Below are 25798 nucleotides of genomic sequence, written 5' to 3'. Positions count from 1 at the left end.
CTTACACAAGCCAATAGGACCAAGACAGAAGCTGAAAAGCATACAGACATTTTGAAGCCACACTGCCACCAGGTGGAAACCAGGCAACACTACATAAGCTGATTTTTTTTTTAAATCCACCGCAAGCTTTATACGTACTGCACGTTTTGTAAATTTTGTAGATCTCCGGGCATAGGGCAGTATATCAATTCAAATAATAATGATGATGATGATAAATCAGTTGCTTACCTGTAACTGAGGTTGAGCAGGCTTGAATGATGGAAAATTCTCAAGGTTTGACCAAAAGCCTATACAGTATACTTATAGGCTGCCCCTGCCCTGTTGCCTGCCAAGAGAGACTTACTCACGTGTCACAGGACAGGACAAAAAAACACCTTTTCACCTTGTCTCCTGGCAGCTGCAGACAAAGTACACCCAAGAGCAGCGGTAGGCAAGGTGGTGCCCTCCATGTGTCAGTGAACACCCCCCCCCGTCCCAATCAGCACACCCAATGGCAAGGGAAGATGGGAGCTGTACTTTTAACATCTGGGGAGCAGCAGTGTGAGCTATCCCTGCATTAGAGGCATTCTGTGGTAGGAGAACGTGGACCAGGTTTGTGACTGCAGCAATGCAGAAAACTGCAAGAAGCTGCTTAATTAATCCTTGCTATGGAATATCAAAACCGACAACAACAAAAGGCCATTTGGGTGGTCCTCTGAGAGCATGGGATTTGGGATAACTGTCTGCCAAGAGCGCATTTTGATTCTGAAGTTGATGGGTGAAGAGAAGTCTCAACGGAGAGTCAAGGTCACGATGATACAACAAAAGATAGAAGACTTGTTATCCAAGACCATTAAGGGCCAAGTCATCAAGAACAAGGCAGGTCAAAAACGGTACCTATTGTTGTGTGTAGAAAGCAAGAAACCAATGCAAGCAGCAGAAGAGGCAGGCCGTGGTGTTTTGCAGCAGCTGAAATAATCAAGGACCACCCAATGGAGGGCCATGGCTGGTAGCCCGTTGTCAAGTTTCAAAACCCTATCCATATCTGGCATTAAATCTGGACCGCTAAAGCATTAAGTGGCCTCTCTCCTTAGGTGAAAGTCCAACAGGGATGTTTATTCTCAATTTCAACACCTGAAGCAAAAACAGTGCAGGTGGTTTCAAGGCAAAACGTCAGAGCATCATGTGGGCTTGTGGTGATTTGCTGTCATTGCATCCCTGTCTCTTTCTGAGAAACATGTCATGCCAGATCGGCGGGGGGGGGGGGGGGGCACAGCACATGACACCCTGCCAGCTTTATCTAGGTAGCTGGTATAAGGTGGAGAGGGGAGAGAAAGTGCAAGATGGAAGGAGGTTGCATTGCCAGTGTGAAACGGAAATGGTCCAAAAAGTCAGGTTTCACACTACAGTAACTTACATCCCTAAGAGCCAGTTCTATTCGTATTCTTGTTTAATTGCAAGTAATCTATACTGCTCTAACACGCTGTGGCATCGTCCTTAAAGCCCAGATACGATACCAATTAGGGGAAATGTTTACAGAGCTCCAGAAGCAACGTGAACCTATATTTGGATGTCTGTTCCACCTAACGGGTAGACCTGCATGTTCTGCTTGCTATGTACTGTCTTTTGGCTGGCTCCTTCACACCGTCTTTCTCGAGCACCAATCAGCTACTGCATTCCCATCTGCCAAAAACCAGATATAGCAACTGGGTGATGTGAAAAGCTATTTTCACACATTGCCATGGCAATCTGCATCCTATCTCGATTCTTGTTGAAAGCAAAGCCAGCCGGCAGCAAGCGTACAAAATCGCAGCAAATGTTTTCAGCAGAGAAGCAAGAAAAACGGTTGGTGGGTTTTTTTAATGGAAAAAGTAGAAAACCTGATGGGGAAACACATCTATCCAGATGGGTACATGGCATTTTCCCATGTTGACAAAAAACAGATGTAGCAAAGCCACTCACATTCAGCTTGTACTTTTGCACTTATTTATACAGTTGTACCTTGGAAGCTGAACAGCCTAGTTCTCGAACAATCAAAACCTGGAAGTGAGCATTCCGGTTTTTGAACTTTTTTTGGGAGCTTTCTGCAGCCAATCAGAAGCTGTGCTTTTGTTTTCGAACATTTTGGAAGTCAAACAGACTCCCAGAACAGATTCCGTTCAACTTCCAAGGTATGACTGTATCATAGATATCTTACTTCCAAGGTATGACTGTATCATAGATATCTTACTTCCAAGGTATGACTGTATCATAGATATCTTACTTCCAAGGTATGACTGCACCATAGATATCTTACTGGGTGTTACTCCCCCCCACCCCATAATCAAATGTAACTATTCTCATGGTACTTGAAACTGCATGGGAAATTATTTTATAACACAGCAACTGAGGTAGTAAGGAAGCTTCCTGTACAAGGTTAGCGAGTTCCCCACAAGATAAATGTAACAGGTTTGGCATGGGAATCGACATGGAGGCAAGGCCCAGTTAGGCCCCAGATCTTAACAGAGTTTGAGATTTTCAGCTGATGATTCTATTAACACTGAAACCCTCTTTCCAGCACCTGAAGTAGGCCTAGGAAGGACCTCTAATTTTCAGGGCACACCATGCTTGGGTTGGATCCAGTATAAGGTACTCGCTGCAAAGGACATTTGTGTGTCTCATTGTGGGAACAGAATCATATTAATTCCTCTTGTTCCATGATCCCTACACCTCATGGCATGAACCTACTTATCATTCTGCCTTCCACAAGCAGAATTCACGTGGCTCCTTGCAAAAGTATTTGCATATATGCAGAACTCAGCTGCTTCCCATTCCTTTATGCACAAGAATGATTCCATCCCCTTGATAGCAGCCACTAGTCATACAAGCACAGTATTACAGTAGGGGATATATATATCCCTCCCATGTTCAAGTTGTCCAATGCCAAGCAATCTGCAATTAGGATGTACAGCTAGAATCCTCATTGCTAATGTCTAGTGCCTTTTCTTCTTTCCTGGCAACCAAAGTTTCCTCCTATAAGCCAGCTTCAATAATTATGTGGAAATCCTACAGATCCATTTGTACCCATAATGAAAAGACATGAAAGGGGAACCCCCACGTTTTACAAAACCAAGTTCTCCAAAGAGCAGTGCTACGAACAGCAGCTTCCTGGTAATTATGGTAATGGTTTAGAAATCCCAGCTAAGTCTTAAATGATGTTTTCTGAGTTTCAACCTCAAAATCTCATGGCATTCCTAACAGCTGGTATGTGGGCAGACAAAATCCAACCTAAGCTATAGGAGCAAACTAGTGCTTAATTGGCTTTCTGAAACCATGCCGTTCACTGTGAACAAAATGGAAGCTAAAAGGGGTCCCCAAAACCACCTTTCCCAACACTCTGAACTAAGGTAATGGCAGTGGTGCCCACCTTTTCAAAGAGTCAGCTGCCTGAAACATTAGCTGCAGGTTGTCCATCTTTTGAAATGAAACTAGAACTACGTGATTTTTTTTTTGGGGGGGGGGGACAGATAAAAGGCTGAGAGTTCTTCACAAGGCTCTTCGAGGTCTCGTGTATGCCTAGCAAGCATTTTGGGGGTTTCAAATGCCAGTGAGAGCCAGTGTGGTGTGTAGTGGTTAAGTCTCATAATCTGGGGAACCGGGTTCACGTCTCCGCTCCTCCACATGCAGCTGCTGGGTGACCTTGGGCCAGTCACACTTCTCTGAAGTCTCTCAGCCCCACTCACCTCACAGAGTGTTTGTTGTGGGGGAGGAAGGGAAAGGAGAATGTTAGCCGCTTTGAGACTCCTTAAAGGGAGTGAAAGGTGGGATATCAAATCCAAACTCTTCTTCTTCTTCTGAAAGCCCAGGCCAGTCACTGCGCTGCTAGAACTGCATTCTTCTCAATTCACACAGTATGGCCAAAACTCCTCTATTGTTCATGGGGAGTTTCCCAATGGAAACTGTGTAATGCATGAACAGAAACACAGAAAGTTGCCTTTTACAGAGTCAGATCATTGGTCTGCCTAGCTCAGTACTGTCTGGCAGTAGCTTTCCAGGTGGAGTCCTACCTGGCGATGCCAGGGACTGATATCTACCCACTGAGCACTACTGCTGCTAACTATTCTAGGCCTACAAGCAGTTCTGCTCTTCTTCCTGGGCCCTCTTGAATTTCCCCCATTTTTATGTTAACAGCCCTAGGTGGTGATTACCCAACATCACCCAGCGAGAGTCGTGACTGAGCAGAGATTTGAACTAAGTGAGAGTTCGGCATTTCTTGTTGTTGTTGTTTAGTCGTGTCCGACTCTTTGTGACCCCATGGACCAGAGCACGCCAGGCACTCCTGTCTTCCACTGCCTCCCGCAGTTTGGTCAGACTCATGTTTATAGTTTTGAGAACACTGTCCAACCATCTCGTCCTCTGTCGTCCCCTTCTCCTTGTGCCCTCAATCTTTCCAAACATCAGGGTCTTTTCCAGGGAGTCTTCTCTTCTCATGAGGTGGCCAAAGTATTGGAGCCTCAGCTTCACAATCTGTCCTTGCCGTGGCGAAGGGGCTTGAATAACTCAGAGAAGCTATGAGCTATGCCGTGCAGGGCCACCCAAGATGGACAGGTCATAGTGGAGAGTTTTGACCAAACGTGATCCACCTGGAGCAGGAACTGGCAAGCCACTCCTGTATCCCTGCCAAGAAAACTCCATGGACAAAGGCAACAGCATTTCTTAGACAGGTCTAAACATTACTTTTAAGCCTTTGGATTGTGCTATAGTGCTGGGGAACCGTGATCATTGCTGTGCACACTGAATCAATACCGCTTAGAAAAGTACAAGAATGAGCGTTCAAAACACAGCACAGTAGAGTTATTTATTGAAATACTTGAAAAGGCCAGTGATGGGGGGAGGAAATAGGTTCAACAGTGAGGAATTTCCGCTTATGAGGTTTCCTGACCTTCTTTTTTTGTTCAAAAATGCCACCTACAGGTAATTCCAGCGAAGTATAGAACGCAGTGCAAACCATGCAACTAATCTACCAAGTAGAGAGTAAAGCACTGTGTAACATTTCGGCTCTACCCCATACGCCCAGCTTTTGGGCGAATGGCTTGCGGAGGTGAAGATGAAACAAAACACTTTGGAATTATAAACAGTTGTAATATACAAATTGATTGCCGCCCCTGCCCCCTTGAAAAGTCTGCAAAACACATCAGAGTGGGAAACGAGAGAGTTGCGGAATGGCACACAAGAGTCAAGATTCTGACAAACACACGGATGCTGCTTGCTGCTCTTCTATCAGAGGGAATGCACATCTCTCCTTCTCTCCCCTCTCTCCCCCCCCCCCCAATCCTTGACCTGCGGCACATTTTGCTGCTTAACCTAGGATGTAAAAATAATCAATCCAAGTCCAATAAAAGCTGCAGTGGGAATGAAACACTTGTGAAAGAAGATCTGTGGGGTAAAGTTCAGTTACTGAAAGAGGAGGGAACTCAGCCCTCCCCCAAGCACTGTGAGCCCAAAGAGAGAACGTCATACACCTGTGAAATAAATAAATGAATGGTGATCCTGGACTTGAACCTACATTGCTTAAAACAAATTCTAATTACACTCTCGCTCACTCCATTTGAAACATCTATTAATGCCAATTATAATAACTTTGGGGGACATTACGGCTCGCTGCCTTAATATATACAAGTTATATTTACAATAATTCCCTTTGGGCCTTAACAAATGTAGCCGTTTTCAGCTAGCCACTGTAATGCAAAAACATCTTCCACAACCATCGCAATACTGCAAGTTTAGAGCTATCATTTAAAATAATCTTATCCATGAATTACAAGTAATAAAGTAATATATAAATATTTCTAGCGGATTTAGAATGTACATAAAAGTTTCTTTCTCTTTCCCTTTTGGTAGGCCCCTCCCCTGCGAGAAACGTGCTTTTCTTCCAGATCATCGCTGCTTTAGTAATGCTCTGTACATGGCAAAGCCCAAAACGGCAAAGACTGTAGCACCAAAACTTGCTCGAAGCCAAAAGGTGGAGCTCTTGAGGTCTGCTTGTGTCACATGCCTGCAATACGAAGAGCACAAAAAAAATAATGTAACTGATTTTGCAGTGGCAACACCAGAAAGAAGACACACAGATATGCCTGCTTTTGGAAATCTATTACACGAGTCAGTTTCAATCCAATTAAACAAACTCAATTTTATTTCTTGTAAAATCTTAGGAGTCAATGCTTTTGTTACGACTTTTCAAAGCACTGCTCAGTTATAGGAAAACCCGATTTGATATAATTAAAATTATCTTTGATGAATCAAACTTATTGCGTGGAGACAGTAAAGGGCTCAACAGGGGTGAGTAAACACGAGACTGAATACTGATAAGGTGGAAGAACTTATGAGTAGTTCCTGCGTCCAGGAAATGTGGAGATGAACTGCCTGGACAAAATCATGATCCCTCTCAAGGAGCAGGTAAATAGCTTGGAGGTACTTGTGGATACAATAGTGTCACTGGAAGATCAGCTGGCCTCAGTGGCAATAAGTGGCTATTTCCTGCTCCAGCTATTCCAGGAACAGGTAAAGGTAAAAGTAAAGGACCCGTGGACGGTTAAGTCCACTCAAAGGGGACTATGGGGTTGTGGTGCTCTTCTTGCTTTCAGGCCGAGGGAGCTGGTGCTTGTCCACAGACAACTTTCCGGGTCATGCGGCCAGAATGACTAAACCGCTTCTGGTGCAACAGAACACAGTGACGGAAGTCAGAGCGCACGGAAACACCGTTTACCTTCCCGTTGCAGCGGTACCTATTTATCTACTTGTGCTGGCGTGCTTTCAAACTGCTAGGTTGGCAGGAGCTGGGACAGAGCAACGGAAGCTCACTCCATCACAGGAATTCGAACCACCGACCTTCTGATTGGCAAGCCCAAGAGGCTCAGTGGTTTAGACCACAGCGCCACCTGCATCCAGATATTCCAGCAGCAGGACCGTCTTGCCACAGTGACCCATGCTTTGGTAGCCTCATGCCTGGATGTGTGTAGGACTTCCATTGAAAATGGTCTAGAAGCTTCAGCTAGAGTTCTAGGTGGAATCATATTACACCTATTCTCAAATTTGGCTCAATTCAGAGTGTTGATATCAACTTATAAAGCCCTGAACAACTTAGTGCCCAAACACAGGAAGGACCTGCCCCTGTATCTGTTGGCCCAGACCTTAAGATCTACAGGGGAGGCTGTTTTTGCAGTCCTGCCAATGAGCATTGCTTGTTGCACCGTGACATGGGACAGGGTCTTGTCTGTGGTGGTGCTCCATCTGTGGAACTCCCTTCCCTTGGAGGAGTGCCAGTCCCCCTCACTGCTGAGTTTTCACAGAAAACTTTAGATATATTTCATGTATCCAGGTTCGATGTTTTGTGCTGGATCATTAATACAGATCTGCTGATGGACACTTTCAATGTGTGTTTGAACTTCTGGGTTTCAATGCATATGTTGGTTTCAGTGATTTTTTTGTACTGTTTGCTGTTCTGTTAATGTGAACAGCCCTGCGATCCCAAAGCAGTCTAGAAAGAAGTGATAAATAATCAAACGTAAGATAATAAGATTCATGCATTCATTTCAGAGGCCAATATAGGGCACAGTCTCTAATCCAGCAGAAGCTATTGCTGTCTTAAAGGGGTGGAGCTGGAAGTATTTTTGCAGACTGCCCCCATTAAGCCTTAGAAATCTGTTCCACGGGGTCGAGAGACCCTCTGGAACAGTGCAAGTGGCTGGGGGCTTCAAGAGGGGAACTGGCAGTGGCTGCTTGCCCCTCCACCACTGGCAAAAGCCTCCACTGATTGGGGCTACAAGAAAATTCTCAAAACGGGATGAAGTCTGGGAAAACCGGACTCGCAGAAATACTTTGGCTATAGGAAGTTGATGCAGAATTACACACTAAGATATAACCAATAATTATCTCCTGGTGCACTGGGCTCAAGAGGATCAGAGTTGCAGTCAATGTGTCTTGCTATCATTTCAAATGCTTGAACTCCCATTTTGGGGGGACTTTTGACAATTTAACCTGTTATTTTCTCATGCAATGAAATGGGCCGTTTTGAACTGACAAGTATAATACTTTCCAAAAGCTAGAGCAGCAAAATGCCTATAAATGTATTTATCATATCAAAACAACACACAATCAGGGCCGGCTACAGGTATTTTAACCTCCTAGGTCTACCCTCCTCTCCCTAGCGCCCACCCCTTCCCCTCTGGAGCTGTCTCTACGGATACCAAGGACTGGTTTAGATAACATAAGTGCAAACCCACGCTGGTGATTCCCAGGCTACAGTAATCATCAGCTTCGCAAAACACCTAGAGAGGGGTGCTGGAAAAGTGCTCTTGGGTGGCTTTCATGTGGTTGTTGTTAAGAGCAGTTGTTTTTATTTTATTTTCCTATTTTATAACTGCAATATTCCCATTTGCTTCTTGGTTTGCTGGGACTGCATTATATTTTTATGTTCTTGCATGTTTTCTTAAAACTTCAATCAAAGTCTCTTTCAAAAAAAATTGTTAACAGCATTTTCTTAGTACAGTAGACAATTACAAAATTATCGCCCTCCCTCCTCCTCTTCATTTTTGGCCCATGTGTAGTAATGGCACAACTGGAGGACTGATAATGCTGTAAAAACGGTAATGTGAGCTAAGAGGTTAGTGAGCCAGGCCTTGATATCAAACGAGGAAAACAAAATGCAACAGAAAAGCATGGGTATGGTAGATGAAAGGAAGCCACAATGAGCTTGACAAGACCAAAGGAAAACACACAACCAGTGACCTGGAAGCTCCCAACACACACCATTTTGTGAGCATGCTCAGCTAGCCTGGCTAAAATAAGGTGGCTTACCACAATGCGACAGACACGGTCTCAAGCAAAAAGGTCACTGCAGCAACCTTAGTTCAAGGCACAGCGATTCTTAAATTGAGTGTTACGGAACTGATTTAGGACTGCCCTATAGAACAAAAGGCTAGAAAGAATTTTCTGGCCTAGGCGTTTTAAAATCAATATTAGAAATAATGGGGAAACTTCTAAAGTACACGAGGCAGACATCCAAGTGCACGCACACCCTAACAGACAGAGCAGGTTTCGGAGTGCAAATTCAAAAATGACCAGGGCTCCTTCAATAAAAGCAGGGATTATACAACTGCTACACACTGTTACACAAGGAGGCCAAACCAGATTCTCCAGGGATCTAGGTAGCACTTCAAGCACATCTCCAAATCCCATGCAAATTAAGTGCTTTGACTATTTATTGCGGGCGATCAGTGAAGCCAGGTACAAAACCACCTACAGACAAGCTCCAAATCTTTTTTTTTTTTGGGGGGGGGGTGAACTTCAAACGGATTAATGGGAATTGTTTCTAGCATGGGGTTAGTTCTAAGTATTTTAGAGCAAGGCATTGTCTGAGTTTCTCCTCTAGGGAGAGATTTAAGTTTAGATTGTGTTACCTGTCTTCAAGTAACTGAGGATCAAGGGATGACTCCATGAAGATGGAATCCTCTACAGAGCGGACGGCGTGCACCTGGTGAACAATACTGCTCTCCTCGTCTGACAACAGCATGGCACCCAATTCAGCTACAGCGGCTCTTAACCTTTTTTACATACATGCACACAGTGGGCAGTTCATAGCATGGCGAGAAACAGTCAAGTTACGCACCAACACAGCTTACAAGTCAGCTATCAGTCTGTTTTTTAATAAGGAGAGCCTTTGCTTTGTGTGCAGGTTATTAAAGTGGCACGTAAAAATTAATTATCAAAGTAGAAGGAAAGGAAGGTATTTTTACTTTTTTTTACAGCCATCTCAAGCAAAACAATTGGCAGGTGACACAGAAACTCATCCTGCATTCTTGCCAAAGAACAGGTGATATTCCTCAGAGAGATTTAACTCACGAAAAACTTTTTGTTTGTTATCTCTGAAATGTGCCTTAATTTTACAGAAGGGCTGTTGGGAAAATTTGAAGTTAGATCACATGGATTGTTTTTTGCTTCCAAACTTGAATGTTCCGTATTTAATTTGTTTTCCTTCCACTTGTGTAGAGATTTAAGTTTTTCAAATGCATGATCCAGTATTAAAAGAATCCACACTCAATCATTATTCCTGAATTTGTGTTGTGCTTCTGTATGCTTGCTTTGTTTAGTTTTACAGTATGCATGGAAACACTGCTTTTTTGAATAAAGCATAGAATTACTGTGCAAGGTCAAGTGGTGCCATCTTAAGGGCAGAACGTTACGCCACAAAACAGGTTTCTGAAATGTGCCTGCCACTAAATGAAAATGAGGAGAGGGCATGTGGATCGAGGTGCTTGGTGTTTCTTCTGCCAACTAATTCTCCCCCTACAAATGCTCCTAGGGTCTTCTAGCCTAGCTGGAGCGACAAAGCAAAAATAGCAATTGGGGCATGCACAGAGGAGAATCAGCTGTTAACCAAATGTCCCCTTGGTCCCTCATTAGCATTAAGAGGGGTACATGAGCCTGGGAACTGCCTGTTTTCCTCACAAAACCTGGTGTCATTCTAAGTGTATCACTGTCTATTGTGTGAGTGTGCCACTGTCTATTCTACTGTGGTTTAAATATACCGGAAGCTACCTTAAGATCCCCATTTGCTAGGCAAGGCAAACATACTCAAGCCATACGTACTCTGTTCATACGAAATATTCATAAAGAAAAAGAAAGAAAGCAAATAGCTTTCTTACAGCGTGTTGGGAGCAGATTCTCACTGTTTACTTCTTATATTCAGAAGCATGCCCCATAAAGTCACACACAGAATTAAGGTGTGTCTAAAACACCTCAGAAGCAGCAGCTGGCAAAGGATTTCCTCCCGTTTTAAAAAAGGTATTAATCTGTTTCTACACATTGCTGTGCATAATATCTGTATTCGTGCCCTCAAAGTACAAAATGAAAGAAGGGAAGAATAGCCACTCCCAGCCAGCTAAATGCCATCCATAAACAAAGCTCTTTATTTTGAAACATATTTGAGAACTGGGGATGGTGATGTAGGAAAACAGCCAAGAAAACATCTGTTTACCCAAAGATAGAAGTTTCATCTATATGCATTTTCTAAAAACTTAAGTTTGGGCCACTTCAAACATATTTTCCTATGACCAGAATATATCTGTGCTGACTTTGATGGGTGCTTAGTGCACTTCTACACTACTTAACTGTTGGAATAGCCAGTCTCAAGTTTAGTTTTAGCCTCTAAGAACTGAACCCTAACAATTTCATCCAAAAAAATCCCGTGCCAGCAGAGATGCTCTGAGAACAAGCACACAGCATGTGCCAGCACAAACAGATATATTCCATTTATCTTATTTATTTCACAAAATTTATATACTGCTTGATAGTAACCATATTAAAATGATCAATAAGAGTTAAAGAACAAGTAATTGAAAACGTATCAAAGCGGTCGAGGAAGGCAATCCTGCAAGTACACAAGGTGTCAAGGGCTTTATATACCCATCGTAACTTGGCCTTGTAACAAATCGGCAACCACTGCAGATCTCTAAGCATAGGCGTTATCTGCTGACAGGGTCTCACTCCTATCAGCTGCTGTACTAACTGCGGTTTCTGGATCAAGCACAAGGGAAGCCCCACATAGAGTGCATTGCAGTAATCCAATTTTTAAGTCACTGGTGCCCAAACCACGGTGGTTAGGCTCTCTTGGTCCAGAACAGTTGTGCAGTTGTACCTTGGAAGTCAAAGGGAATCCATTCCGGAAGTCCGTTCGACTTCCAAAATGTTCGCAAACCGAACTGTGGCTTCTGATTGGCTGAAGCTCCTGCAGCCAATTGGAAGCCACGGAAGCCCCATCGGACGTTCGGGTTCTAAAAGAACGTTCGCAATCCGGAACAATCACTTCCGGGTTTGCGGCATTCAGGAGCCAAAACGTCCGAGTTCCAGGGCATTCGGGATCCAAGGTATGACTGTATGTGTTGTACCAGGCACACCTGGTAAAAGGTGCTTCTAGCTACTGAGGCTCCCTGGGGCTCCAGTGACAAAAGAGGGTCCAGAAGCCCCCCAAGGCTGCATACCTGCTCCTACAAAGGAAGTGCAGCCCCATCCAGGGAAGGTAATCAACCAATTTCTCAAAAGATGGGAGTCACTTGCACACAGTGCCTCCAGGATTAAAGCACAGATTATTTTCCTTCATTTCTAACGATTTCAAAGGGGGCAGGATGTAAACCAATAGCTGGATTATGTATTAGTACCCTATGTGATTATGGAACAGTGGCTTCAACTTGTTTAGGATAAGCAGGAAAGTTTTACAAAGCCATTTACAGTGCAACTTTAATACCCTATAAAATCTCTTTAGATCATACAGGTACAGTATTAGCAGCGCATTAAGCCTTTACGTTCCTTTTTAAAGAGCACATGCACAAGGGTTTACCAATGTTTCAGAAAGACCATTTTTATTTAATCAATAAAACAAGCATTTTATGTTAATAAATGCAGCCTGTGCTTTCCAAACAAAAGCAACAGATATTCTATTTTGTAAGCAGAGTGTACACTGTCAATTTCAACACAGTAACTGGGCTAACCAGCAGTCATAAGACAAGTTAACACACCAGCAGCATTAACTGAGCAGAACTATTAGTTTTGCCTGGGAATGTGATGCTACTCAACAAGCCAGGAACATGCAGAAGCCAAGATGACTGTCTAACACATGAGTAAGCAAACTAAGGCCCGGGGACTGGATCTGGCCCAATCGCCATCTAAATTCAACCCGCGGAAGTTCCAGGAATCAGCATGCTTTTACATGAGTAGAGTGTTTATTTAAAATGCATCTCTGGGTTATTTGTGGGGCATAGGAATTCGTTCATTTTTTTTTTCAAGATATAGTCCGGCCCCTCACAAGGTCTGAGGGACAGTGGACTGGCCCCCTGCTGAAAACGTTTGCTGACCCCTGGTCTAACGCATTGTTCAATCCTCGTTCCCTCAAAGTTTTAGTAGCCTTTACTAGAAAACTGGGAAGAGTTATAACAAAACTCAGGACTTCCTGCAAGCTAAATATGAGGAAAGCTTTATCACATCACTAACCTGCCTTTAAACGCCCAGATAAGTCATACACATAACAGTAAATTAAGCAGCAGTTCACACTAGGCAGAATTCTACAACCATTTCTTTCCTTGATTGTGACTGCACACAGCTAAGTTATCTGATGGATTTTGCCACACATTCATGTCACAATGCAGAGGTAAAGGTAAAGGGACCCCTGACCATTAGGTCCAATCGTGACCGACTTTGGGGTTGCGGTGCTCATCTCGCTTTATTGGCCAAGGGAGCCAGCGTACAGCTTCCGGGTCATGTAGCCAGCATGACTAAGCCACTTCTGGTGAACCAGAGCAGCACACGGAAACACCTTTTACCTACCCGCCGGAGCGGTACCTATTTATCTACTTGCACTTGGACGTGCTTTTGAACTGCTAGGTGGGCAGGAGCAGGGACCGAGCAATGGGAGCTCATCCCATAACGGGGATTCAAACCACCAACCTTCTGATCAGCAAGTCCTAGGCTCTGTGGTTTAACCCACAGCGCCACCCACATCCCTAATGCAGAGATACACATCCACTATTTTTTCTTCCTAGATTCCTTTTCAAAAGCCTACCCTAACCTGTTGCACTTTTGAAACTCTGTCAAGCAGAGGGGAAATTGGATCTTTTATTCTCCTCAGCCACACTTTCCCATAATTCTCTGAATTCAAGAGAGTTTAAAAAGAAATTTGGGAGCTTTTTAGCGACAAGACGGGGGAGATCCTCCTGAAAAAAGGGAAAAGAAAATAGGTGGCAAGTATTTGATTTGGACTAATTATTTATTTTACCTGCCTACAGTTATATGTCTACAACTGAGTTGTAATGGGCCTGTCTGGGTAAAGAGTAAGCACAATATTGGCAAACCAAATGAATAATCAGTATCAGGATTGCACAGACTCAAATCTTCTCTTAAGAACTCAATAGGACATACTGTAAGGCTTATAAAATGTGGGGAGGCTTCATAAGCCCCCAGTTACACATTACTTCATACAAAGAAGGATACAGCTCATCTTGCCATCAATACTGAGTGTTGAATTGATAATCCAACCTCTTGTCCAATCAAGCGTCACACTTGCAATTACCAATTGGCCATTCATGAAGATGGAGGGAGGATGAATCAAGCACATCAAAGACAACCCTCAAATGAAGGCAACATTGTGGGTGGAGAGGTATAGGAGTTTGGAGAGAAGAATTGAGGGCCCTGCCACACACAACAATGACAGGCACTGGTAAATTAAAAGGCCATGTGTGCCAAGGCTAGTCACTATGGTTCCTGGACTACAATTCCTATGATCCCAGACCAGTTGGGAGTTGGAGTCTGACAATATGTGAAGGGCACCATGTTGGTTTTCCCCCCTGATCTTTGTAGTCCCAATGCCAGACCTATGGAAGGGGGCAAAGAAACTGGGAAGCACAATCATTTCCCACAGCATCAGAAAGGGAAACAAGCCAAAGAACCGTGGCCTTTTAAAAAATCTTCAGGGTGGTAGAGACTATAAAGTGAGGATATGCCGTATTTTTCCATGTATAAGACGTCTCCTATTTTTGGGGACTCCAAATTAAGAAAACACCCCTCAGCACTACCCGTGTATAAGGCGAGCCCCAATTTCAAACCTCTTTATTTGGGTAAAAAACACCTAAGTCTTATACACGGAAAAATATGGTAATTTAAAGTGAGAGATAAGGATGGCTCTCCAACAGTAGTTGGAATCATTCTTGGCTCAGCGCATAATCAACGCAATCTTGATTCCATGTAACTGGAGATGCGTACCTCTTTTCCATTTATGAAACTCACAAAAATGAAAACACTTGGGTTTTTGCCTCTCCTTTTTTTTAACACAATGGCCAATCTATATTTATTTTAAGAAAAAGCCTTTCCAATAGGCTTTCAGTTTCAAAGAATCAAGATGGGGGGGGGGTGACCTCTCAGATGGAAATTCCCACCATCATATTGAGCTTCAACTTTACCCATGAAGGGATTCAGGCCAGAGTAAAACACTAATCATACCAGAGGAACAAGGCAACAAGGCAGACACAGAACATCAGCCTCCAATATACACAAGACATGCAGACAACCAAATAGAAACTGCCAAGCTGATGGATTAGAAACACACACACGGAATTAGAAGGCACACTCAGAAACGTCATTTTCAAAGAGAGGCACAAGAATGCAGCAAGAGGAGAGTAAATGCCAGCCAGACAAATGAAAATGAACACCTAAAGGAGAAAATGAATGAAACAAAAATAATCCAGCATGGCTCAACTATTTTATCGAAGGCATGTGGTGTACAGGATTTGTTCCTAATCAACTCTTTAAAGTCAGAATTACTACTGCATTCAACTGTGCCAAGGGTGGTGAACTTACAGCCAAATAACAGACCCTTCATTTTGCCCCAAAAACTTCCCCAGGCCACACAGTCTGCTTTACACCTTGGGCATTTTTGCCTTCCTGGAATCTGTCCTTGAATATGTCAATGTTTCTTGCTTGTTCAGAAGAAACAATATAGCCAACTATATAAAGGTAATAATTTGTTGCCCTTCCCACTTTTGCCTCTGGCCCCGCCCACCAATGGCAACAGTCCTCAAAAGGGGCCCCAGAAAAGAGTGCAGCCTTTCGGCTGATAAAGACTCCACACCCCTGCACTACAGGATATACTTCAGCATTGCAGTGATTTTCCATCTTTATTATTTCTTTTTAAAAGGTCTGTGGATCCAGAGCATGTGTTAAAAGTTCCTGTGAAGCATACTGTAGGCTTTTTGCCCCTGCTCCCCACACCACTGCCCACTCCACCCCCAAGGGTGACATGAGGCTTACAGCTTCGGTCTTGTAGCTGCCCGCTTACCAGCTAGAATAAAGTATCATTAAACTTCCAGGCTTATGGTCCAGAAATTCATTTTCATAAGACCTCAATTAACGGAATGCACTTTCTTTTTGGGAACAGTTCCATCACAAAGATTAGAAGTGTGTCTAAAAGTGTGTCAGCTCTAATTCAAGGCTGCAATGCTCTCCTCCTTTACCTCAAAGAGTCCCACTGAGATCAGTGAGGTGTACAGAGGGGAGGCATGAATATTCTGAAGTTTCCTGAGAAGAGAACTATTGCTGGTCTCTGAAACTGCAGAACCACGTATCACACTGTTCTTTCTATGGGACTCGTACATAAACCTCCCACAGGTGTGCCACCTAGTAAAATGGGGGCAGTGGGGGAAATAGCAAAGCCCAGATAAGCTATGCTCACATCCTGAAAACCTGCAGGCAGTTTTGCATATGCACTCAAGAGGTGACAGCCCCCCTTTTTTTGTTCTGAGTGCATATATGCAAAGCAGATACAGTGGTACTTCGGGTTAAGTACTTAATTCATTCCGGAGGTCCATTCTTCTTAACCTGAAACTGTTCTTAACCTGAAGCATCACTTTAGCTAATGGGGCCTCCTGCTACCACCGCGCCGCTGGAGCACGATTTCTGTTCTCATCCTGAAGCAAAGTTCTTAACCCAAGGTACTATTTCTGGGTTAGCGAAGTCTGTAACCTGAAGCATATGTAACCTGAAGCATATGTAACCTGAGGTATCACTGTACTGCACACAAATAAGGAGTCAAAGAAGCGGAGTTTTAGAATACAGTCGTACTTTGGAAGTCAAACGGAATCCGTTTTGGAAGTCCGTTCAACTTCTAAAACATTCAAAAACCAAATCATGGCTTCTGATTGGCTGCAGGAAGCTCCTGCAGACAATTAGAGCTGTGAAAGCCCCATTGGACGTTCAGGTTGCAAAAGAACATTCGCAAACCAGAACAATCACTTCCGGGTTTGTGGCGTTCGGGAGCCAAAATGTCCAAGTTCCAGGGCGTTTGACAACCAAGGTATGACTGTACTCTGTTCTTATTCTGAACCAGATTTTAACAAAGTTAGATGACATTGCCTGTAGCCTTCCCAAATTTCAGGTGCAGGTTTCTCTCAGCCAAAGTACCTAAGATTCTCGTAATTCCGGTGTGGCTATCATCCATAACAATCGGTCATGCTGTCTGGGGCTGATGGGAGCTGGAGTTCAACAACTTCTCAAGCCAAGGTTCTCATAAACAGTGGTCGAGGTGAAAAACTGTGTGTCTGTACTGTGCCACTTCAGTCTATGGGTGGGAGCTCACATGACTGAATGCTGTTCCATGCAAACACACCCACACCCAAAACATCTGAAAGATTAGGTTCAGAATGAAATCATCTAGCCAAGCCTTCTCCCTGACTTGCTAATGTCTATGTGTAGCAATGCTTATTTTGTGGAAGAGCCGTGGGTACCAAAAAAGGAGCCCGACAGGCCCAGGTCTCAAACAATGAAGACAGAAAGTTATCTGGGGATTGAGGGGAAAGATCCTTATCCTCTTGCTCCAAGTTCAGATTCTGCCTACCCAGCTCCGGTTGAACAACCGCCCCCAACCTTGCTGTCTCCTCTTGCCCTCAAGAGGAGATTGTATTTTCTTTTGAGGGCCCGTCTTGATGAATGAGGAGAACTGTAAGATTTGAGACCTGTTGCTGCCACAGTACCATGCTCTAATCTAGACAGAGATCAGGGTAATGACCTCATTCTTCTTGCCTGGGTTGCAGGGAGGCTGGGTATGAGCACTTAAGCTATCCAGGAGTCTTCTGAAAAACAACTGAGAGACTGGCTTCCTATTTAAGTTTTCCAGCTGCAGTTAATAGCTAGCTCTGCAGCTGGAAGGAACAAGCGGCATAGGTATGAGGTGAGGGGTTCAGACTATGGAAGACACCCCCCCCCCCGCACGAATACTTTCATGTTCCTTACAGATCTTCCTAATAGAAAGTTAATGAAAAGCTGTGGTGAAACGTTCGTTGGAAAACAGAATGGCCTTCATGCCCCCTGTGTGTGTTGCTAGCCGACGTTCTACAAATCAAGCTACATAATGCATTTTAAACTTTGCTTTCCAACCACAGGCAACTAAAACAAGGCTACCAGCTAAGGGAGTACACAGGTATACCTCGGAGATGTTGCGAGTTCTGTTCCAGACCACCGCGATTTTTTTGGGGGGGGGGTGTTTCCCAGTGCATATAAGAATTATAATTATCCTATACTGTTGTCTATTAAACAAGTTCCCCCTAGCTGCAGGGGTGGGGGACCCAGCTGCAGCCCCAGCAACTCCAACCCTGTACTACGCCATGGAGATATACTTTGATTTTTAACTCCCATTCATCTGCTGGGTCTGATCTGACACTAGTGAACGCTGGCAAATCCTGTTCTATGTTCACAAAAAGAAAAAAAGGATTTAGCAGACGCAAGGAGCAGCGTAGGTAAGCTGCGCAACTGTTTGTAATACAGTAGGCCTGCAACTCACGTTCCAAGGATCGTGCGCCAAAAGCCAAAATCGCGTATAGTCTAAAGCCATTGGATTTAATGGCGGGTGGGATTGCCAAAGTTCTTTTTTCTGGAACCTTTCCGCCTTATTATTATTATTATTATTGCCATGCACATAAAGCTGAATGCATCCAAGTTGCGGGCTTACTGTACTAAAAAAGTATTCAGCCAGTGTTACAGTTTGTTGCTAGTAACTTTCTAAAGAAAATATCTGAATGTCTTGAACAGAGAACGATTCGCCCCAGCTGCATTCGTAAAACATATGTAAGTAGGGATTATTTTCTAAAGGAGGAATTTGTTAATGCCACAGATCTCATCGCACCATATCCATTTGCAGGGACCAATCATTTGTGCTCTAAACTCTGAAAGTGATTTTGACTCGTATCAATAAACCAAAGTATACACACATTTAGACTGTACGGTGGGCGTGGGGGGTCAGCAACCGGAAGCTCTCGGTCAAATCTAGCCCCCTAAAAGATGTTAATTTGCCACCTGAGCAAGAGGCAAAATCGTGGTGAAAATGGTTTCAGAAGTAACAGAACCCAATGGCAAGTCACTTTTATGGTCGAGGGTACCACTGGTCCACTCCCTTGTCCAAATTGCCTTGTGGGAAACTTAGTTGCTGACCAGGGCTGTACAGTGTTTCTCATGTCTTAACTTGCCTGCACATAGAAATTTTAAAATCTACATCAAAGCTGCATATAAATTTAATAGTACAGCTATTTTGTATGAAGTGACTAGCAAGGGCTTGTCCCACCCCCCCAAGCTCTCTAGAAAGCTACATTAAGCTACTCACATTTTTGTACTTGCTAAATGGCTGAGATTCAAAATGCCAAATGGATAAGCACTACCTTGTATATTGAAGCTTGTATATTGGGTACATTTGCCTGCTCAATGGATATGGAGCAAAGTGCCTGTGTCTCAGTTACAAAGTTCAACCATTTGTTTTAATAAAAGTACTTTTAAAGCACGCCTGGTACCTAGTAAATAAAAATCAAAGACCTGTTAAGAACTGCGGTGAAGAGTTTGTTCTTTACAGATTGCAGCAAGTCTGAGTTGAGGAGGTTCTGACAGATGCAAAATGTACACCTGTTGCAGGTGCACATACAGCGTAATCGGGCATGGCTGCAAAAACACACAGAAGGATAGGAATTGAGATCTCAGGCAGAAACCAGGGCTGAGCCAAAACCAAGAGCGGTGAGGATAAAACTGGTTACATTCTGGGGAAAAGTGAGGCAAGGGTAGGCTAAAGTTGTACAGATTTCCAGGAGGAGACTATTTTAGAAAAGTGCATTGTGCCCACATGCCTGTATCCCCAACAAGAGGAAGAGAGAGAGAAGGGAGGGGGATTCAACTTTTATTTTATACAGAGCTTAGAAAGAGAAGCAGAATGTAATATGCTCTTGTTTAACAAGAGGCAACTCCTCCACAATCCATAGAAAGAACGGAATTCAGTTCCTTTCTCCTGCTACTGAAACTGAACAACTTCATGAAGCCAAGAGCTACCCTTACCTCTTCCATCCCAACCAACACACACATGCTTAAGAATTGGGGAAAGAGAAAGGGAAGGTAAGAAAGTCAAATACACTGTTGCATATATTTCTCAAAACATTTGACTATTCCAGCTGGGCCAAATGCATTGAAGACTTTTTTTAAAAAGGAGCCTGAACTTAAGATGTCCTCTGCACCCCCCCCCAAAAAAAAATCTGGACTTCCTGGTGAAAGCAATCAAATTAACCCATTTGAACAAGTGACAGCCATAACCTTTCAGTAATGATGTTCAAGTGCACAGGAGCACAGAACATTAAAAGTGGTTTGTGGGGGGGAAAGAATTAGATTGATTCTCCACGAATCATGCACTATAAGACCAAAAAATAGAAAATGAATGTTTGAAGGTATTCTACATTTGATTACTAGATGTGAGGACAAGGTTATTGCCAACTTTATTGAAAAATTTACAGGGCATGTAGTTAGCCCTGGAGGGTGAGTCCCTGTGGTCTCTCACAGAAAAAAATGAAAAATAAAAATAAAATAAAAAGTTCCTGTTCCAGTGAAGTCTTGGATCGCACTGAATATCCACTATTGTACTATAATGAACCTGTCATTTTAAGTGATGTCTAAACCAACAACGCAGAGAAGGTTAGACCTACCAGACTTACAAAGTCTGAGGACTGAACTTGTTTGGCAACAGAGCAAGATGCTTAGTGAGAAACAGCAACTTTGAGAAGCATTCAATCTCTGGGCTCACAAGCATCTACATGAAATGTAGGCTAGCTATTAATTTGAGTAGCAACAAGTGTGGTCCAAAAGAGAGATAAACAAAAGCAAGAGAACTCCTAATGGCGCTGCTAGAGAAAATATGGTGCAACTATTGCAGAAAACTATGACAGTATTAACCATGACTGTAGGCCAGCTTGCTTTAGCAAATGTGCGGCTTGAAACCTCCTGAGGGTATCGCATTTTTTCACATCAGTAGCTACCTTTCTATAGAGCAGAGCTTTTCAAACTGTGTGTCGCGACATGCTAGTGTGTCGGCTGCCTTGTGTGGGTGTCTCATGCACATGCTCCCCACGCTCCTTGCTAGTAAAACTGAATCACTGTGTTACAAAATGATGCATGTCTAAAAAGTGTGTCACCAACGTGAAAAGTCTGGAAAGCTCTGCTATAGAGCTTAAATGTAAAGGGACCCCTGACCATTTGGTCCAGTCGTGGCCGACTCTGGGGTTGCGGCGCTCATCTCACTTTATTGGCCGAGGGAGCCGGCGTACGGCTTCCGGGTCATGTGACCAGCATGACTAAGCAGCTTCTAGTGAACCAGAGCAGCACACGGAAATGCCATTTACCTTCCTGCCAGAGCAGTACCTATTTATCTACTTGCACTTTTGACGTGTTTTCGAACTGCTAGGTTGGCAGGAGCAGGGACCGAGCAACGTGTCCCAACGCTATAGAGGTTACTACTGCTGTAAGTAAGTACTGTAATTAGGATTTGTGTCGTATAACTTGCAGTAGTGTGACTATTTAAAAAGAGGAGAATTAAAAATACTGTCAAGTTGCTTTGCTTCCAGCTTGCCAGGAGCTCCAATTCCGAAAGGCAACTGGAACTGCGCCAGTATCTCAAGCTGAAACTGTGTACTTCTTATTTGACAAGTCTTTGCTCTGTCCTGTATGTGCACCAATATCTATACCCCACCCTAGAAAACTGAGCCTTTTTTCCACTCTAGAAGTAGTCTGTAGTTCTTCTCTGTACAGAGAAGAATGGGCCTTCTCTGTAGTGGTTCCTCATTATATTACAGTTGTACCTTGGATTCCAAAAGCCTTATGAGTTGAACGTTTTGGTTCCCAAACGCCGCAAACCCAAAAGTGACTGTTCCAGTTTGAAGGAGCTTCCTGCAGCCAATCGGAAGCTGCACCTTGGTTTCCAAACATTTTTTAAGTCGAACAGACTTTCGGAACGGATTCCGTTCGACTTCCGAGGTACAATTGTATATCTAATATGTTTATGTTTGTGTGTATTTTATATATTTCTAGGTGCCAGGCAAACATTCCTCTTCAACCAAGCCTTTGGCTGATTAATATTCTACAGCCTTTTTAATGTGTCTGTGGAAAGGTGCAGTTTCTGTTTTGCTGTTTTGTTTTACTTCTTTCCATGTTTTCATCCTGTATTTTACTCTGTGTACTGCCCTGACATCTTATGATGAAGGGAGGTCTATAAATCTAATAAATAAATAAAAAGGATTCGAGAAACATGCTGCCCCCCGCAACACTGTGGTGAAACATAACTGTGATCCAAAAAACGAGGTTACATATGCCTAAGAGCTTGGCTGCATCTAGCAGGATTCGGGGAATTTTCTTTGAATACAGTGGTGCCCCGCAAGACGAATGCCTTGCAAGACGGAAAACCCGCTAGACGAAAGGGATTTCCGTTTTGGAGGTGCTTCGCAAAACGAATTTCCTATGGGCTTGCTTCGCAAGACGAAAATGTCTTGCGAGTTCCTGCGGCTTTTTTCCCCTCCCCCCCCTTTTCCCCAAACCGCTAAGCCATTTATCAGCTGATCCGCTAAGCCGCTTAACAGCTGATCCGCTAAGCCGCTAAACAGCTGATCCGCTAAGCCGCTTATCAGCTGATCTGCTAAGCCGCTTAACAGCTGATCCGCTAAGCCGCTTATCAGCTGATCCGCTAAGCCCGCTAAATATACCTGTTTTGGTTCCCAGTAACACCGCCGTTGAATCCCTGAGGGAAAGGATTTGGGACATCGCACATAGCGACCTGCGATCTCGATCTTATGTAATTTGTAGCCTGGTCGCAGCTGGAATCCAATACTGGTACGACTTTCAGATATCCTCATACTTTAGGAATTTGTCTGTACCTACCTATCGGCGTTTATTTACCAACTAAATGTATTTCCCTCGGAAGTTCTAAATGGCAGACTGAGAGGCATCCCCTATCAGAATAGGCTTTATTTATGTTCCCAGGAGGTCGATTGTCTGATCAAACCCTTACTGGCAAATTAGCCGGGAAAATCCAAAGCCTCCCACATTAAATATCTTTTGGAAGACAGGTCAAATGATATTACACTGGCCGTGGCAAAATTTCTTTCGGAGGTCATAAGAAACAAAGATCATTATGCCCTAGATAAAACAAAACAACTGCCTTGGTTTCTTCCATCTGTCTGTCTGAACATTTTAACTGTATCTAGTTTTGAAATTGTTTGGTGGGTCTTTGTACCGCAGTAAAGTTTTGATTTGATTTGGTTCCCAGTAAACGAGGGTCCAGTCTCCTTGGGACATGCTCAAAACTCTTCGTTAATGAATGAGTAATGACAATGAGCAAGGCAGTGCATGCATTTATGGAGAGAATAGAACCCAATGTCTTTAAGCTAGATGCGACTCTGCAATGTATTCAAGACAAACTTCTCAAAATCACATTACGTGCAACAGTTGGTACGCAGGAGCTTTTTGCAGTTAATTTAGATTACTTGCATTTATTGGCCAATTCAGCGTTAAAATTCTTTGTTTAAGTTGCATCACCAACATCTCCCTCTGTTGCTAAACACAAATTTCAGTGAGGCACAGAGTTCCATCCTTATGGCAACATCAACAACAACATGCAAAGTTGTCATGATCCATGCAGTTATGAATACTGGGGTTCTTTGGGTACTTACGGATACATAGCCATCGTTGTCAACTTAACAAAGATGTCCTTACTCGGTGCATCAACCGTGTTACAAGAAAAGGCTTGTGGTGGAGGCATTTTGTGTTTTTTGCAGAATTCGGCCGGGGAAATGCTGTACTCTTGTCTAACTTCATGAAGGTCTGACTTGGCAGCTATCACTAAGCAAGGTATCCTGCTGTCCATGAAATGTTGCTAAATATTTAAATAAAAAACAAAGCAAAACACAGACACAAAATAGAAAACATATACAAATGGGGAAAATTCATAGACTCTACTTATTCACACGGACTGTCCTTATGCAAATCCAAAAGGGCTTTCTATAAGCTTTTCCTCAAACAATAATCTCACAACCCATGTCCCACGACCACAAAGCAAGATTGCTTTTGGATTCTTACAGAGAGTTAAACCCAAAACTGTTGTATACAAATGCTTAATGTGACATAGAAACTTAGAGAAGTGTGGACTAGAATGCATCATTCAGCCTAAGGAATGAAAATAATCTGTATGTACTGCTTCTTTAGAGATGAAATTGAGACTGATCCAGCAAAAAATAAATAAATCAGTACAGTCGTACCTTGGAAGTCAAATCCGTTCGACTTCCAAATGTTCGGAAACCAAAGTGCGGCTTCTGATTGGCTGCAGGAGCTTCCAATCAGAAGCTGTGGAAGCCCCGTCGAACGTTCAACTTCCAAAAATAGTTTGCAAACCGGAACAGTCACTTCCGTGTTTGCGGCGTTCAGGAGCCAAGGTATGACTGTATATTGTACTCCATAGCATTTCTCCAATGAAGATAGTTTTTGGGAGCAGCTATGCTGAAAATGCCACGTTGAGGTATATGATTCTTTTTAATCTGAAGTTGTCATCTGAATCAAATTTGGTGAAATCTTTGCGATTCTGAAATGTTTGAAGTTACACAAGAAACTATTTGTTGGGGAAATATTGTGAACGATGCCTGAAATCTCTTTATTTTTATGATAAATGCTTCGCTCGCAAAATAAAGTACCAAATTAGACTCCATATGGAATTATCCTGAACACTATAAATGAGTGTGTATACATCTGATAAGAAGGTGCAGTCAATAAAAGCTTCCCAGAGCATCCACACAAGTGAAGGAGAATCACACACAATAAATCTACATGCACAATTATTGCAAATTTCAATGTAGACGTTATTCCTATAGGAATCCTGTTGCATGTAAAGCAGCCTTAAGAGGAAACCTATCATACTTCCCTTTGCCAAGTACAGGTGAGAATCACAGGTACCTCAAAATGCCATCTAGTCCAAATCTCCTGCCGATACATCCCTGATGATAGTAACCTGTTTTTAATTCATTTTTTTATACTGCCCTTCTTACATGGAGTTCAGGTTATGAAACTGATTCCCCTCCCTCTTGTAACATAGGACAGAGAGATTAGAGGGCAGGGGGCAGAGACAAACTATCGTGAGTCAAATGCATTTGACGTATTATTTACAATACCTGCATGTTTGCTATACTGCTAAAAGATACATATTTTGTTTGTGTGCATTTATTTTCTAGATTTTTTGTAACTCTTAGAAGAGACACGTAAAACATACAAACCTTAAAAATCCTGGCACAGTATTCAAAGGATTTGGGGTTGCTGACATCATACACTAGGCATACAGCATCACACATGATTTCAGAATCACATAAGAAGTCAGATTCACAAACGTTATGCAACTAAGGGGTGGGGGGGGGAGAGATAAAAAATTATGAAATATACTTTGCAAGCATCAAGCATACTTCTTTGCTTTCACATTCAGGCCCCCCCCCCCATTTTTTCTTTTAAATGTACCCAAATGCAACTAACATGGATGTAGACAGCATCTACTTATAGAGATCGGCCACTCTTTACTAGGAGAGGAAGATTTCTTGGAGCGAATGTGCCTGCGTGCCTATATGTGTGTATTTTAAATGCAGTCAGTGATCTTTTCCTATGAATTCAACAGGACATACATACATACATGCTGCATAAAGAAGCCACAAATCAAAAGTTACCATTGCAAATGACCTATGGGATACGTCTGCACACATCACTATTCGGAATACTGTGTAAGATGTAGACTGGCTGGCATATAACTGCCTGTACTTAAACATTCTGGTAGATCAAAAGTCACGTGCCATGCATTTCATTGTCCCAAAACCACTTTAAATGTAGCATATCATTGTTCAACCATTTCTTCATAGCCTATCCAATCCTAAGGCAGCAGGCAAATGCTTAAGCAGTTAAGGGTTAGGTGGCAGAATGGTAC

At 43.1% G+C, this 25798-nt stretch overlaps 2 protein-coding genes and 1 long non-coding RNA gene across 6 annotated transcripts in view; 1 reads left to right on the top strand and 2 right to left on the bottom strand.

Annotated features, from left to right (window-relative positions):
- The window catches only part of RNF135 (ring finger protein 135), a 223936-nt gene that overhangs the window by 149363 nt on the left and 48775 nt on the right, over positions 1-25798 (bottom strand). The window lies entirely within an intron of this gene.
- On the top strand, positions 3473-5485 carry LOC310839324. The gene is made up of 3 exons (XR_014561435.1): positions 3473-3575; positions 3825-4239; positions 4683-5485. It is a non-coding gene; the product is annotated as an uncharacterized lncRNA (long non-coding RNA).
- RHOT1 (ras homolog family member T1) overlaps positions 4798-25798 on the bottom strand; it is a 53992-nt gene continuing 32991 nt past the window's right edge. The window contains exons 17-21 of one of the 4 annotated variants that reach the window (XM_083727529.1): positions 25107-25226; positions 23517-23719; positions 19357-19479; positions 9417-9560; positions 4798-6013 (exon numbers count right to left, since the gene is read on the bottom strand). In XM_083727529.1, coding sequence (XP_083583655.1) covers positions 5896-6013; positions 9417-9560; positions 19357-19479; positions 23517-23719; positions 25107-25226 — 708 coding nt within the window. In that variant the 3' untranslated portion in view covers positions 4798-5895. Of the gene's footprint in view, positions 6014-9416; positions 9561-14350; positions 15213-19356; positions 19480-23516; positions 23720-25106; positions 25227-25798 lie in introns of those variants that run through there. The other 3 variants (XM_083727530.1, XM_083727531.1, XM_083727532.1) reach the window with 3 other exon arrangements.

This window comes from Podarcis gaigeae (genome assembly GCF_964106915.1).
Source record: "Podarcis gaigeae genome assembly, chromosome: 2".
NCBI classification, from domain to species: domain Eukaryota; kingdom Metazoa; phylum Chordata; class Lepidosauria; order Squamata; family Lacertidae; genus Podarcis; species Podarcis gaigeae.
The sequence above is the reverse complement of the archived record's forward strand: the minus strand, read 5'-3'. Positions and strand labels throughout refer to the sequence as shown.